The sequence below is a fragment of the Leptonychotes weddellii genome, chromosome X (genome assembly GCF_054177405.1).
Source record: "Leptonychotes weddellii isolate Sample4059 chromosome X, ASM5417740v2, whole genome shotgun sequence".
Taxonomy (NCBI): domain Eukaryota; kingdom Metazoa; phylum Chordata; class Mammalia; order Carnivora; family Phocidae; genus Leptonychotes; species Leptonychotes weddellii.
Genome location: NC_138385.1, coordinates 28,823,085 through 28,840,757, shown reverse-complemented (window position 1 = coordinate 28,840,757; position 17,673 = coordinate 28,823,085). Strand labels below are relative to the sequence as shown.

The following is a 17,673-nucleotide window of genomic DNA, read 5'->3' as shown; positions in this document are numbered from 1 at the left end:
CTGGGTGGCTCAGTTGGTTAAGCGACTGCCTTCGGCTCAGGTCATGATCCTGGAGTCCCTGGATCAAGTCCCGCATCGGGCTCCCTGCTCGGCAGGGAGCCTGCTTCTCCCTCTGACCCTCCCCCCTCTCATGTGCTCTCTGTCTCTCTCATTCTCTCTGTCTCAGATAAATAAATAAAATCTTTAAAAAAAAAAAAAATGTGATTTTCCTTTCCATGATCCTTAATTATACTTCAATATAACTTTTCAAAATTACTTTTTTTTATTTAGCCATATTACATAGTTAAGAAGCACATCTTTCCGCAGTACGTGAAAACTCTCAGGACACACTTAACAGCAAATAAAATAATTATTAAAAAGAAAGATAACAGAAAATACTATGCAAGTTAGCAGAAGTGAACATGCAATGGGAACCAGTCAACTGAAGCTACTCATTGCAAAAGCCCACATATATCGTAATCCTTTCTTTATGATGATAACCACACAAATTTTAAGAAGCCACCTAAACATCAACTTATTCAGCCACATAATAAGAATATCTGTATAAGAAAATGAACAGGGGCGCCTGGGTGGCTCAGGCAGTTAAGTGTCCAACTCTTGATTTCAGCTCATGTCATGATCTCAGGGTCACGACATCAAGCCCCACATCGGGCTCCACGCTCAGCGCAGAGTCTGCTTGAGACTCTCTCTTCCTCCCTCTCCCTCTGCCCTTCCCCCCCCAAAATAAATAAAATCTTAAAAAAAAAAGAACAGTAGTTATTTCTCTAATAATTAGATTTAAGAGGGTCGGTGGAAATTTGAAGAATTAGCTAAATAATTTAGAACATTAAGATAATTTTTTAAGATGATAGTTTTTTTTAATTTCCCAAATTATAGTGAAGATTAAAAACTTACAGAATAGCTATTTTAATATAAGAAGCTTCATCAATTCAGAGGGACTTCAATACACTCAAATACAAGTAGAAATAATCCAGTACTTTAACAAGGGGGTATAGATTAGCTTCTAAAAACTCAACAATAAACTATCAAAACAAAGTAGCTTAATCTATGCATCTCAGACAAAGAGGGAGCAGTCTTCTAAAAACTGGCCTTCAGACTTTGAACACTTGTGAGTTATCTACTTGATAATTTATTTCATCTCCTTCCCCACCCTTTTTCACTATTAATTCTGTGCAATACCCTCTTGTTATTTTCCTAGGGTAGTTTCATCCACCAAGTACCAGTATAAACTTATTTAAAGAATAAAAGACACCTTTAAGAATAGTATGAACTAAACAATTGGCAAAGCTGCTTTAAGAAAATCATCACCAAACTCAATCTAAGCAGTTTTTTAATTGTCTTTAATTCGGGAGTACATGCATGGCTTCTTTCAGCTAAAACTAACATTGTATTTACCTTCAACTATTTGCTACCTAAAAACAGTTAAGTAGCATACAGTCAGAGTAGGAGTTCTAGGTGGTACTTTCTGATATGGGAGGGTAATCTTACTCCACATAAATCATTTTAAATCAAGACAAACAACAAGCAAAAACATTAAAATGACTGTGTTAAAACCTAAAATGAAATGTTATAACTCCTGATTGACTTACAATTTTATCTTATTTTATTTTGTTTTAAGATTTTATCGATTTATTACTTAGAAAAAACGCACATAAGCAGGGGTAGGGACAAAGGGAGGGAGAGAAAGAATTTCAAGCAGACTCCATGCTGAGCACGGAGCCTAACTCAGGGCTCAATCTCGCGACCCTGAGATCATGACCTGAGCTGAAATCGAGTCGGGCGCTTAACCGACTGAGCCACACAGGCATCCCTGACTTGCAATTTTAAATAGCATTTCAGATTCGTCATTAATAAAGTTGGAACCTAAAACACAATACAGTGTGAAAGAGAAAATCTATAACCAGAGAAGGTACAATTAACATCAAATCCTCTAAGGGATGGATATATCTTTATAGAAGATTACTTCTGATTTTTTTGGACTCACTCAAATCAAGTACTGTAATAGCAAACAAAAATTTTAATTATATATGTCTAAGAGATGTGGGCAACAGCAACATATTTTAGAAGAAGGGAAGAGATTAGTTAGTGAAGAAAATGCTAGATTCAGCATACAAAAATTCTGAGATCAGTTTAAGTTCAGTCATTAACAGAACAGAACTGGCCAAGGATCTAATTTAAATTGTCTATACATTACAGATTTTAAAAGTAAAATGTACTCCTTACATTATGACCAGATATCATAAATATTTTAAGGCCTTCCAAAATGGGACATAATTATTACATTAATGTCACTGCATATTAATATTTATCTTAAAGGATCTATATTCATATGTGCTAACATCTGAAAAGCTGATGAAGAGAAACATCAGAGAGAAATTACTTTTGCACACATCTAAAAAAATAGCAAGTTATTTAGAATGAACATAACTAAATTAATGGTTCCTATTAGCTTTAAATTTGTTAATCTCATCTTCAAGCAAGCAGTTAACTAATACAGTATTACTGAGTACCTACCATGTACAAGGCACAGTGCTAGGCGCTATTTTGTACAGATTATAAAACTATCACAAAAATAAAACCTATGAAACATCATTTGATGTTGTTTCTAAGCTAAAAAGAATAATTCAAGTTATAGGAATAGATGAAAAATAGTACAAAACTGAAAAATATAGAAATGATATCTATGACATTGTTAAAATCTAAAATTATACACTCAAATACTATTCTTAACCTAATCAGAGAAATAAATATTGCTGTGGGTTCTTTTAAAATCAGTATTCTCTGCTCATAATGATAAATACAATTATTTCACCTGTTGGGTAGAAGAGACAGAAACTCAACTATTTTTTAAGCTAAACAGAGCAGGTGGTGGCTTGCTTCATCAAGCCTCTTAAACCATGGGGGCGACCAATATACTTTGATTATACTGGAGGGAGAAAAACATACATAACCTCACAAGTAGCCAATATAAAAAAAGGTCCATTAGAAATGAATCATAGGAAAAGATTAGAAAATAAATTTCACAGAAAAGGGTGACAGAAAGTTATGGTAGAAGAAAAACGTGAACTGGGAATGAGGATACATTAGATAAAGAAGGGATAAAGAGGAATGATATTTTCTAGTATGGGTTTTAATTTTATAAGTGTAGAATTTATAGCTGCACAAAAAAGGGTATTTAGTAATTATTTTAAAAAATAGTGGCCCTTAAAACCAGACATTTGCAATTTGATAAGTTTCAATAGTAATTATTTTTCAAAGCATATCTAAAAGCAAATGCCAATGTACTTAAATTTTAAACGTTCCAAAACATGGTCATGTGACCCACAAACATTTATTTTTTGCTTAAGAGAAGTACTTATTAGTTACCCATGTTAAATGCACCAAAATTATTCTTTTAATTTTCTCCAAACAAAAAAACTCAAATCTTCTTTATTATTTCAAAACAATAAATGTAGTACTCTCAGTACATAAAGATGGCATAATAGCTGACCCTCAGCAGCACAGAGAACTTCTCCTGTATTAAAAATGGACTTGCACTGATTTTATATTCATTCATACGTCTTCCTTATTGCCAATGGCATGTATCTGGGGAAAGCTTAGCCAGAGGGAGAAATCGTCATTGACCAAGGAACAAACCAAAGTGAACCTGTGACCAATCATCATGTTGATTTAATCAACCATTATAAAATTCCATTCAATTCTAAGGAGTTTACACATATCCCAAGTAATCTGGAATCTGATAAAAAGTGCACTACATACACATGACATGTACTTGGGGAGAAATGCTTATAATGTATCTAATGCTATTGGGAGCTAAAATGAATATCAACAAATAAATCAGTTATTATTATATAGCACACAGGAATAAAAAAGAGACACCTACACAATAATTAAATAAAATGACCATGTGAATATAAAGTATTTGTCAATTGTGTACATATCTTTACACTTCTCTCCTAATTATTTCCTATTGTCTTTTAGTAGTTAGTCCCTTGACATAGATCTTAAGATAGTCCTATTGTCTACTGGAAACTTCATTTGATAATCTTTGAATAATCATTTAATGATTATAAAGTCTGCCTATTTAAATCTCATTACTGAAAAAAATACCTGTTCTTCTGCTCTTGCTGCAGTAACTGAGCGGCTATTTTCCTCAAATCAGTTACTTCCTTCAAATCATCATCCTCTTCCTCTGCAAGTAACTGTTCCTTCCCAAGTCTGAAAGATGACACAAACATGGTTATCCAAAATGTAAGGCAGATGATATTTTAATGCCAGCTTCCAGAAATAGAAACCATTTTTTCATTTCTAATATCATGTAAAAAGCTAATAATCCTAATGTCCTTGTATTTAAAACATTAAAATAAGAAATAAGGAATATTTAAGGAATATAAAAATATATCTTCTATTCAATAAGAAATGTACGATACTGGTGATATTAATATAATTAACGGCTAACAAAGTAAACTGTATTACCATTTTGTAATTGCTGAAATGTGTAATTTAACAATGCATACTCCCCAGTCTTGAATGTAATAAGAACTGCAAAGTTCTAATATGCCTGTATTTATAAATATCAAATGTTATAAAAATTTTACTAAACCACTAAACTTTTATCAGTTTATTCATCATGATGTTAAAAATCTCCATGTAAAATGTTTGAGTAGAAGAAATGCGAAATAGGTCCAAGTAAGATTGGCAAATTTGCAGGAAAATGCTCATTAAAATACATAATTTTTAATCAAAGAGAACAAAGGAATTTTTAAATAAGTTGTTCTCCAAACTCTAGTAATTTTATCCCAAAGGTATTTCATTTAAAACACAGTATCAAATCCTAAGACTTTGTATCTTGACCATATCTTGTATGCCACTGTGACACTCAATCCAACTGTCTTCATGAGATAAGGTGAGAAAGTAAGAGAAAAATGAAATATAAAGAGTAGAAGACAAAACAATGTACCACCTTATGCGGTACCAGAGATGACTAATTCATGACTGATTAAAAAGTTACCAGTGAGGTCATGTGGAGGAAGCACAATGTAAAGAAAAGAGAAAAGCTTAGGGATCAGAAAGAGCTAGGTTCACACCCTAGGTTCTAGTGGACACTAAGTGGTTCTAGGCAAGAAAATTTAGTCTCCAAGCTTCCCCTTGCTCATCTGTAAAAACAGGGACAGTATCAACCCTGTAGCATTTATTAAAGATTAAATAAGAAACATGAGGGGCACCTGGCTGGCTCAGTTGGAAGAGCATATGACTCTTGATTGTGGAGTCATGAGTTCGAGCCCCATGTTAGGTGTAGAAATTACTTAAATAAATAAAACTTAAAAAAAAATAATCTTTGGGGCACCTGGCTGGCTCAGTTGGAAAAGCATGCTACTCTTGATCCCGGGGTCATGAGTTCCAGCCCCATGTTGGGTGTAGAGAGTGCTTAAAAAAAAAAAAATTAAAAACTGTAAAAACATAAATAAATAAATGAATAAATAAGAAACATGGGAAAACACATAGCACAGATCCTGGTACACGGTAGGTATTCAACAAATGTTCCCTCCTTCCTTCCTGCAGCTACAAAGCAATTTTAAGGAGTGACTGAATATGGCAAGTCATATTCCATCATTTCATAAGATAAATGAGCAGAAAAGATCCAAAGTGGAAGGATTTTAATAAAATACAGAGGTAAATACCCTTAAAATTACTATAACCAGTCTGATGAAATGGAAAGTGTATTAGACCAAGAGTTGGAAGACCTGAGTTCCAGACACTTGAAACTCCAGGTCTGTTTCCTTATTAGCCAAATGATGCAAAAAATCATCTATTTTAAAGAGTTGCTAAAGAGCTCAAATGAAGCAATGTATGTGAAAGTACAGTCCTCTCCGGTAATAATAATAGGAGAATTATACTTCTGGGAGGCAGGGGAAATGTATATACTACACTCAGCTTAATTGCTTACTATAATTTTCAGTTTAATTGAGGAATGCAGAAAAATGAAGTACTTACAAATTAACTATCTGAACACCACAGGTAAATGAACCAAAAATTATATTCTTTCAAAGTACTTTCAAGTAGGAATACCTAACAAATATTTCATGTATAAGTAACATTTCAATTTGAGAATTCCTGTGTGCTTACCTTTTTTCATCTCCCAATTCTTCATTTTTCTGAGATTTCTCAGGACCTTTTTCTTTCCCCTTATATAAAAGAAAGTTATAATTTTAAATCTATGTGGTGTATTTTTGTGAGATCAAAGAAAATATGTTATTAGTATTTGTTCAAAGTTTTCTTTACCTTAAGGAAAGAGACATATGATCCAATATGTGCATCTCCTTGTTCAGGAACTGCTACATCTTCTGTGTTAGGGTCAATAAAATCATACACCTCTTGGTCTAATTAAAGATTAATATTTGTTAGAAAATATAAATAGTAAACACTAGGCTTTCATACTGTATTATTTAGAATAATAGTCGATTTTCTCAATAAAAGAATTGGCCAAAGATACTATAATTTTTCAAAATGCATTTTTAATAAGGGCAATATACATGAAATAAAAATAGCAGGTGCCATATGAATTACCTTTCTGAGAATCAGGTTTACTTCCTATTGAGTGACTGTCATTTCTTGATGTCTGCTCTCTATTTGATTCTGAGACTTGAGAGTGAAGGCTGATTGTGTCATCATCTGATGGCTGAAAGGAATAAGCACAAAGTACAAATGAGGCATTTTAAAGATAGAATAGGATTAAGTTGCTTTAATTTCACATAGGATGTGTAGAATATCTGCTTTACATTTCCAGTTCTCAAACCAAAAATTAATATGTTAAGGTTTACTGCTCTGCTTCTAAAAATGTGCATGTCCTTTTTTCATTTGAAGTCATAAAATGTAATAATAATATTTTTAAGCAAAATAAATCAAGTGTGTGCAAGTGTCTACCTATTTCAAAACTCTAACAAAATTTTAAAAATAGATCAGCAATAGAAAAGACTCACTTCCGTTGTAGATAATCGTTTCTCTCCATTATCACTTCCAATTCCAGAGTCAGGGCCATGATTTTTATTCGGATAAAAGTCTTCCATACTATGGAAATAGAAATTCTAAGGGCAATTAGGGTTTTCTTCTTAAATAAATACAGACATGACCTAAAATTTCCCTATATAATAGAGAATATATTCTCCTGATGTCTAAAATCCTTAAGAACATGAAGGGAAAATATCAGAAATCTTCCTATAAAATATTTTATTCATATCCCTCATGTAATATTTTCCCTGCATGTGCTCTGTTGTAAAGTGTCAATTGTTGGGGCACCTGGGTGGCTCAGTCAGTTAAGTGTCCAACTCTTGGTTTTAGCTCAGGTCATGATCTCATGGTTGTGGGATCCAGCCCCGCATCGGGTTCCATGCTCAGTGAGGAGTCTGCTTGAGATTCCTTCCCCCTCTCTCTCCCTCCCCCTCTGCTCCTTCCCCCACCCAGCTCGTGTGTGTGCACGCACACACCCTCTCTCTCTAAAAAATAAATAAAATCTTTAAAGTGTCAATTGTTAACAATAACCTATTACTTCTCCTGAGAGGTACAGAAAAGCAGAGAGTCCTGCTAGAAAATAAACTTAATGAAAGACATTTTTATTTTTCTGGTTTAACAAATTTCACCATAGAACGTTGAAATATTTTTTAACTTTAATTCATAATTTCTTCATTAGCTCTAAAAATATGCTTTAGCTTTATAAATAATGCCCATCCAAAAATTAAGAGAAAATGCAAAAAAAAAAAAAAAAACCAGCAAAGAATTGAGTAAGTCATTGTTTTGGTATGAGGACTGAACTGTCCTTACAAATTTCTGAATTACACAACAGTATGCCACCCAGGTTGTAAAGTATTTTTCACTTTACTTTGCAAATTTACATACATGCAAATTTGCATATATTCTATAAAGACCATTTTTTTATGTGCCAGGAATTAGGCTATGTGCTTTAAAGATGATACCTCATACATGCCTTGTTTAAATTCTAGCAGGTTGGCGTTTTCTCATTTTGCAGGTGAGGAAACAGAGGCCAGGACGGATTGAACAAGTTACCCAATGACCTGCATCTTACAAATGGCAGTTTAAATTTGATCCCAAGAATCTAACACTATAAAGTCCCTGATCTTAATCACTATGCTATATTTCTTCCCCAAATACTGATCTGTACAGTTTTCAGGAGTGTATCAATAAACTCAGGTAAGCAATTACCAAGTAAGTGCCAGGCACTATGCTGAATGCTTGAAATGAAATGAGATGAATTAAAAAATGTTTGGCCTCTAAGGGCTCTCAGCCCAGAGAGGAAGTATGTTTATATATTTTGAAGACTATCACAAACGTAAATATAAAGTACTATGAGAAAAGAGAAATCAATTCTTGGTAAGTTTAGGAAAGGCCTCACACAAGAAAGTGCCATTTGAGCTTAGTCTTGAAGGATAAAGAGAGGCAATACTTGCTAGCATTTATTGAGTGTCTACACTGTATTAGCTACTGTGCCAGGTACACATATTTTATTTATAATCCTTATATTCTGCCATTTATGCATTATTTCTTTTTACAAATGAGGATAATGAAGCTTATAAAAGTTAACTTCCCAGGGGAAAAAATGTAACATTTTTTTTTAAGATTATTTATTCATTTACTTGACAGAGACTGAGAAAGCACAAGCAAGGAGAGCAGGAGAGGGAGAAGCAGGCTCCCTGCTAAGCAGGGAGCCCGATGCGGGGCTCAATCCCAGGACTCTGGGATCATGACCTGAGCCAAAGGCAGATGCCCAACCGACTGAGCCACCCAGGTGCCCCCCAAAAATGTAACATTTACTGAATATCATTTCTTGAACTAGTTGCCAAGCACACATTTAATTTTCACAACAAGCTTATGAAGTGGGTATTGTTAACATCTTAAGTAAAGAAACAGGCTCAGGGAGATTAAATAACTTACACAGGCTACACAGGAATTAAGAGGTTAAACCATGATTAGAAGCAAAATCCATCTGACGCCACTGCACAATAATATATCCATGTAGGGCGCCTGGGTGGCTCAGTTGGTTAAGCGACTGCCTTCGGCTCAGGTCATGATCCTGGAGTCCCGGGATCGAGTCCCACATCGGGCTCCCTGCTCAGCGGGGAGTCTGCTTCTCCCTCTGACCCTCCTCCCTCTCATGCTCTCTGTCTCTCATTCTCTCTCTCGCAAATAAATAAAATCTTAAAAAAATAATAATAATAATATATCCATGTACTATACTAAAATATATGTGTATTTGTAATAGTTGACAACGACAGTAATAAACTATTTGTTGAGGAATTGCTCTGCAGGACGCCTGCTTCTCCCTCTCCCACTCCCCCTGCTTGTGTTCCTGCTCTCGCTGTGTCTCTGTCAAATAAATAAATAAAATCTTTAAAAAAAAAAAAAGAAGACTGGTTCCTTTAAAAAAAAGAAAACAATGAATCATGGAACACTACCTCAAAAAAAAAAAAACTAATGATGTAATGTATGTTGACTAACATAACATAATAAAATAAAAATAAAATTTAAAAAATTAAAAATAAAATAATAAATAAAAATAAAATTTAAAAATAAATAAATAAATGAAAGAAAACTAAGGACTAGAGACGTTATGACACAAGGACATAAAGTTATCAAAAGCTGGAGAAGGGCTTCATGGGCACATATATCTGACTCCAAAAGTTGATATAATTAACTACTATAATGCTTACCTATGTAGAATAAGAGTTTACAAAATAGTCAAGGCATGGAAGGCTATTCTAGGTAGTAAGAACCATAAAGCCAAAGGCATGAGTGTAAAAGTGGAAAGTGCATACGTGAATTAGTTCTAAGTAGTTCAATACAGGCTGTGAGTAGGAAATTAGCATACCCCAGAGTCACTTCATTAAGTAAACTCTATTAACCTGCACTATCCTATATAGTAGCCACTATCCTATATATGGTTATTGAGCACTTGAAATGTGGCTAGTCTAAATTGAAATGTGCTATAAATGAAAAATACACCCCAGATTTAAATGATGTAATAGAAAAAGAACATGAAATACCTTACTAACATTTTTACATGAAATACATGTTGAAATGATATTTTGGATATACTGGGTTAAATACCATATTATTTTTTTTTAAGATTTTATTTATTTGTCAGAGAGCGAGCACAAGCAGGGGGAGCGGCAGGCAGAGAGGAGGGAGAAGCAGGCTCCCAACTGAGCAGGGAGCCCGATGTGGGACCCCAGGACCCTGGGATCATGACCTGAGCCGAAGGCAGACGCTTAACGCACTGAGCCACCCAGGTGTCCCTAAATAACATATTATTAAAATTAATTTCACCTGTTTCATTTTTACTTTTTTTAATGGATTACAAGAAAATGCAAAATTACATACGTAGCTTATATTACATTTCTATCGGACATCGTTGCTAGAGACCATCTCCAAAATATATCTCAATCCTGTCCACTCCTTTTCATCTCTAACTGCAATCACCCTATTCAAGACCCCTTGATCTCTTGGAAGTACTTCAACAACCTAACTAGTCCCTGTGCTTCTGCTTTTGTTTACTTCCAATCTATTCTCCTTATTATAAGAGCCAAAACAGCTCTTTTTTAAAACATAAATCAGATCATGCTATTCCCCTGCTTGTAACTGTCCACTGACTTCCCATTGTACTATAAGTAAAATTCAAACTCCTTACCACAGCCTCCAAAGCACCCACATGACTCAAGCCCTGACTGCCTCCTCAAAATCAACTTGTACATCTGTACCCTCAGCCACTCTGCTCCAATCAGGCTGGCCTTTCTGTTTCTTTAACACACCAAGTTTCTTCCTATCTTAAGGCCTTAGCACATGTCATTCTTTCTGCCTGAAATGCTCTTCCCCTTAGTCTTTACACAGCTAGCTTTTCTCCTTTCAGGTCTTGACTTAAAACCTCACCTTCCCAAAGCGACATTCCCTGAACATACTCCTGAAGTATGTTCCTTTCCTTCACAGCACTTGCCACAATTTTGAAATTGTATGTGTGTATGTATATTTTATTTCTTTGCTTTGTTTGCTGACTGACTCCTCCACTACACTGTGGACTCCATGAGGGCCAACACCAAGGTGTACATCATTCAACGAAACATACCCTGAACCTGCCAGCAGGCATTTGACTGATACTTGTTTTTTTTTTTAACTGATATTTGTAAAATAAATAAATGACTAGTATAATAATGCCATTACTCAAGTAAATTCATTTTTAAATAAATATAAAGCAAACTAATAAAGTTTAGAGTATGAATAAAGTCTAGTTTTTGTAGAATTGTTTGGTCTATTATCATTCATAATAAACAAATTAATCTTTAGGAATTAAATATAATGTTTAGATATTTAATTCTACTTAGGCAACAGAAAAATTCAAGAAAATGTCCTATTTGGGAATTCAAGAACAGTACTTAAAATACTGCCATTCCAATTAGTCTAAATTTTGGCACAAATAAAATGACAAACCTTTAAACATTTTAGGCAAGAGTGTAGTCTCCCTTTCTGTAGTCTTACCCCATTCCAAATTATTTTCCATACTAATGGATGGAATTATGTTTCCATAAAATCTTTCAGACCAACCTACACCCGAAAGGATGAATTAAAAACAGATAATCAAATCTACCATTTCAAAATCTCAGAAGATTTTCGTATCATACAGAGTATCAATATCATACAGAATATCAATGATAAATCATCTTTGGTCTAGACATAAATAAAGAATATGAAGAAAAGAAGAAAGGTACCCCAAAATGTCTTGTTCTTCCACTAACCTCAGTTCAAAGTCAAATTCTGCTAGTTATTACAACACTGATTAGTACAATAGAGTGATTATAGTAGTAAATTAACAGGTGTCGAGTGCTGAGAAATTAGTGTTTCTGTACTATAATGTCAAACGTTTACATTTTACTACGAAAATATTAGTACAATCAATATTTTGAGAAAAATCCCAAATTTATTCTAGTATCAAAGAGGTTCATTCTATGATGGTGAAATTTCACTTCAGTCAATTATTGATTTTAACACTGGGCCAATCAACCTAAATATATTCAGTACACTCAAGATTAATAAATATCTTTTGCATACAGAGAAGACACCAATCATGAGATAAGACTGTAAGAATATTACATTACCTGTCTGTGAGAGGCTGGGAGGGCATTCTTTTACTCAGTGATGGAAGATCCAGAGAATCTGGTTTCTTATCCATTCTGCAACATGCTTGGATATTTAAGTATTTAAATATGTGTACTTTACCCTTTAAACATATCTGTCAAATAATTGAGAAAGTAGATTTAATTATATAGGTCCAAATATAAGTTTCACCTGCCAATTTATTTACATATTTTAATAACCTTAAAATTATGCTGAGACATCACAACCATAATAGGTACTTTACATATTTGAATTTGTACTGCTGACACTTTATGAAAACATTTGACAATGATACCAACTAAAATTCTTTAGCTGTTTCTATTCTTATTAGAAAAAAATAATTTTTCTGTATGTCACTAAAGTGTTCTTGTTAAAAGTACAATAACAAACCACTAAATAATATAAAATCTATAATTCATAAAAGTTGCTTTTATTAGAAAAAAGTGAAAAGAAATATATTCATTGCAGTGATGAGAACAAGAAAAAAAATAACCCATGTCATTCTTTAAAGTAATCTTATCAGGGACACCTGGGTGACTCAGTCAGTGGAGCACCTGCCTTCAGCTTGGGTTGTGACCCCGGGGTCCTGGGTCCCAGGGGCCCTGAATCGGGCTCCGTGCTCAGTGGGGAGTCTGCTTCTCCCTCTCCCTCCGCCCCTCCCCCTGCCCCTGCTCTCTTTCAAGTAAATAAATAAAATCTTTAAAAAAGAGAGGTAATCTTGGGGCGCCTGGGTGGCTCAGTCGTTAAGCGTCTGCCTTTGGCTCGGCTCATGATCCCAGGGTCCTGGGATCGAGCCCCGCATCGGGCTCCCTGCTCCACGGGAAGCCTGCTTCTCCCTCTCCCACTCCCCCCGCTTGTGTTCCCTCTCTCGCTGTGTCTCTCTCTGTCAAATAAATAAATAAAATCTTTAAAAAATAATAATATTAATTAATTTTTAAAAAAAGGTAATCTTATCAGAAACACTAAATTGTTTGGTCTAAGCACTGGAAGAGAGCTAATCAAAATAATGTAAATATAGGAAAAATTAATTTGTTGAAAGGCGCATTAGTAGGCCAGTTAGAATAAAATAGTTTTTTAAATGGCCAATTCAACTAAGATAATATCCTGAAAAGTTATTTTCCCTGGTGATGGAGAAAAGGAATAATAAGGGGTAAAATACTATGTGAAAGAAGTATTCTATATAAAAAAGACAATGAGCAGTAAGAAAACAGTAAGTCAGCTTTACAAATGTTAACTGCAGTCACCATGAGTAATATCATATAAATATTTCTCAGAAACTATAATCATAGGGCACCTGGCTGGCTCAGTAGGAAGAGCATGCAACTCTTGATCTCGGGGTCATGCGTTCAAGCCCTACGATGGGTGTAGAACTTACTTTAAAAAAAAGTTAAGAAAACTATAATCAAAAATGTTTTGTTTTATGGGCTCACATAACCTACAAATATATGCAAAAATAATCAACAAAGAAAACAGTAAGAAAAGTACATTTAAAGGTAATCATCATTCCTGGTATAAAGGAAGAATGTTTCTTAGATAATTGTAATAGATATCAAATCTGACCTGACCACTGAAAAATTTCATTTAAAAGGAAAAACTTCTGAGCTATTAGAATATAAATATACCACCAATTAAAACATATCCCATTATCTGTATAAACCAAAAAATAATTATCTTTCATTACCAATTAAATACTGGTGAATTCTTTTCTTTCTTTTTTTTTTTTAAAGATTTTATTTATTTATTTATTGGAGAGCGAGCGAGAGAGAAACAGCATGAGAGAGGAGAGGGTCAGAGGGAGAAGCAGGCTCCCTGCTGAGCCGGGAGCCCGATGTGGGACTCGATCCCAGGACCCTGGGATCATGACCTGAGCCGAAGGCAGTCGCTTAACCAACTGAGCCACCCAGGCGCCCGAATTCTTTTCTTTTGTAAATTTTTTTAAAGATTTTATTTATTTCAGAGAGAGAGAGAGAGCTCACAGGTGCACAAGCAGGGGGAGGGGCAGAGGGAGAAGACAAGCAGACTCCTCATTGAGCAGGGAGCCCTATGCAGGGCTCAATCCCAGGACCCTGAGATCATGACCTGAGCTGAAGTCACATGCTTAGCCGACTGAGCCACTCAGGTGCCCCCTTTCATAAATTTTTTACTGTAGTAATTCATGTATACAGTTTTAAAATCAAAGAGAACTATAAAACTGATAAAAAATTAATCCCCCATTCTACCCCTTTCAATCTCTAAGACCTAGTCCCCACATACCAACTTTTAGTTGGTTTTTTGCTACTTACCTTTGTATTTATCAGTAACATGGTTCTACTGTTTTATTTTTTTATAGTTATAGATCTTTTTTTTTTTTTTTTAAGATTTTATTTATTTATTTGACAGAGACACAGCGAGAGAGGGAACACAAGCAGGGGGAGTGGGAGAGGGAGAAGCAGGCTTCCCGCCGAGCAGGGAGCCCGATGTGGGGCTCGATCCCAGGACCCTGGGATCATGACCTGAGCCGAAAGCAGACGCTTAACGACTGAGCCACCCAGGCGCCCCAGTTATAGATCTTCTTAATTGAGGGCTTACTAAGGAAACTGAGGACTTCGATTTCTTACATTACCACTACCACCACTAATCACTTATCATCAACAACACCATACCATCGTCCCATCTTCAATCCCCATCAACTTACTTCCTCCTTCAGAAGCATAGCATAGGGGTTAGAGCATGGACTCCAGTCGGACTGCCTTGGTTTGAAACCAGCTGTACCACATGCTAGCTATGTGGCACTGAATAAGTCCCTTAGCTTCTATGCTTCTGTTTCCTCATATATAAAATGAGGTATGATTACAGTACCTGTTTTATAGGGTTACTATAAGAATTAAATAAATTAATGCATGTAAAGCATTTCAATAGCGCCTGGAACACAGGAAGCACTAGATGTATTTTTGCTATTACTATAACTATGTCACAATTTCTCATTAAATCAAAATCCAGTATTTACAGTATTATGACCAAGAAAATATTCTGCTGAGGCAAGGAGCAATAGTCATTTGGCTGCCGAGCCAAGGGAGAGAATCTGAGAGAATCTACCTACCTATTCTACTACTGAATAAACCCCAGGCTTCTACTAAGGCAAGTGAGGGCCAGTTACGTCGCTGCAGAGCTAAGGGCAAGAATCTGAGGGTGTAAGTCTTAGACCTGTTGTGTCCAATATGATAGCCACTAGTCACATGAAGCTATTTAATTTTAAATTAATCAAAATAAGATTACATCTAAATTTTGGTTCCTTAGTCACACCAGCCATATTTCAAGTACTCAACAGCCACATGTGGCAAGCAGCAATGGTATCGGACAGCACAAATTATAGAACGTTCCTATAATTCAGGAAGTTCTGCTAGACAGCACTGCCTTCGACATTCTGCAGACCTTCATATTTTCAGTCTTTCTTCCTTCTATTCAGTTATATGTTTCCTCCAACATGCAAGCCATTCCCAGGTTTAACACAGTAAATCAACCTTCTTGTTGCCTTCTCCCAAGCTTCAGCTTTCCCCATCCTGCTAAGGCAGCTACTACCAGCACCCCAGCCAGCCTTTATTTGAATTAGAAAAAGCAACTCCTTTGGAATGAGTGGAATGTACCTTTGTAGAAAGAAAAAGGCAACCCTTCTTCTGGATGTATGCGAACCCTGAGCAAGGGAACATAGCTTGGAAGTAGAGAAGGGGCTGGCATTTCACTGCCATGTGCCTCCTAGGCCAGTGTAAGTAAAGACCCTAGTTTCTGCTATTTCATCTGTCTTCCATTTTCCAAAATTCTGTTGCCATTTCTCCCCTGCTGCCCTCTTCTCTCTCACTCTTTGGGCTTATGGGTTTATATCTTAGTATATTCCTTTACTATCATTTCAGTAGACAACACGTGGATTTAATCCTCCAACTCAAAGGCTAAATTAATACTTTTCCACTCATATCTTGTTCTTTCTGTTAGGATTCCATCTATCAGTGCTAAGAATGTGGTTCAATCAATCGTACAACAAATGTCAAGTAGATACATACTGAGTAGGAGAGAGGTAGAGAGACTCCACAGTCCATGTTTTTAAAAGAACACTGACAGAATTTGACTCCTAATTCTGATGCTTTTTGATTTACCAATTTGATGTATAATTATGAATAAAAAGAGAAGAAACAAGTATCATATTTTTATTACAAACCTGTGCTGGTGGTACTTGCAATGGATTGTTATCCAAAATCATTACTTGTAAATGATGCAGCTTCCTGTAACAAACTGGGATTTCGGTCACTTTATTACAAGAGAAATCCAGCTTGACTAAGGGAAGATCTCCTAATTCTGTTCAGAAATGAAAGATAATTAAATTAAATTTGACAGAGTTACTCTCTTATTCATTTCAGTAGAAATAATGAGCATCTTACCATCTGGCAACACATGAAGATTATTTCTTCTTATATTTAGCTCTCTAAGTGAATGTAATTTTCCCATTTGTTGGGGAAGGACCTGAATCTCATTGCAGCTAATATCCTAAGGAAAATAAGAAAATAAAATTATAACAAACTAACTGAGAAATACCTATTTCCATTTTAAAATTAAAGCACATGGCTAATAGCTAGCAAAAGTTACCTCAAATGTTGTTTCTCTAAAAATGGATTATCTGGCAGATTTCTATTTATATTACATCATGAAGTCAACCTAGCACAGTTAACATATTTTTCTGTGCAACACTGTGAAGTTATAACTTAGTACTACATAATTCAGCCTTTTGAAAATCTCAACTAAAGACCACTCTTGCCAACCAAAACTAAAATTATAAGGATAATGCAGGTGCTCTTCATTCAGAGGTAAAATAAAAAATGACTATCAGTCACTGTGATAATCTATCAATTATAGTAGTTTTGAGTTACTCTGTTAGGCAGAAGCTGAGAGAGTCAAGAATTTACAGACGTGAGCTGGAGAACCAAAGACTATGGTCAGAATCAATTTAAACCTCTTTCTCAAAGGGATACAAAAATGAGGGGTTACAAGCTCAAAATTCTGTGGCCCACATCATAACCCAAAGACTCTCCAAGGAGATCTGAATCGGAAGTGTCTCAAGGTTAAATTAAAATGCAAGTCCTGATTTAAAGGTAAAGGATACCACTTTTCCTTAATAAGAGACAGCTTAATTGTGCTCTCTTCTTCCTCCTCTTGAAGAAAAATCTGCAACAAGATCTCACACAGCAGTCATTCCAGACACACTGCAAATGAAATTCACATGCTACTGCAACTGCCCCCAATTTCCAACTTCCACTGGAAATGATATTAGCTTGGAGGGAGACGAGTGGCACATATATTCAGTTCTATCAAAAATTTTTAAAAGGCAAAAATAAATAAAAATAAAAATAAAAAATAAAAAAGGCAGGAGGGTAAATTCAGAAGAATATTAAAGCCATATAGGGAAAAATCCAATAGAGCCAAGGTGATTAGAAAAATGTATCCTACATACTTCTTTCAAACTATATCTAA

At 35.1% G+C, this 17,673-nt stretch overlaps 1 protein-coding gene across 4 annotated transcripts in view; it reads right to left on the bottom strand.

The window, feature by feature from the left end:
* LRCH2 (leucine rich repeats and calponin homology domain containing 2) overlaps positions 1–17,673 on the bottom strand; it is a 100,148-nt gene that overhangs the window by 44,297 nt on the left and 38,178 nt on the right. For all 4 annotated transcript variants that reach the window (XM_081808364.1, XM_031039546.2, XM_006728245.3 and 1 more), the window contains exons 4-11: positions 16,587–16,692; positions 16,367–16,503; positions 12,159–12,292; positions 6,981–7,068; positions 6,568–6,679; positions 6,283–6,380; positions 6,127–6,185; positions 4,111–4,218 (exon numbers count right to left, since the gene is read on the bottom strand). In XM_081808364.1, coding sequence (XP_081664490.1) covers positions 4,111–4,218; positions 6,127–6,185; positions 6,283–6,380; positions 6,568–6,679; positions 6,981–7,068; positions 12,159–12,292; positions 16,367–16,503; positions 16,587–16,692 — 842 coding nt within the window. The remainder of the gene's footprint in view (positions 1–4,110; positions 4,219–6,126; positions 6,186–6,282; positions 6,381–6,567; positions 6,680–6,980; positions 7,069–12,158; positions 12,293–16,366; positions 16,504–16,586; positions 16,693–17,673) is intronic.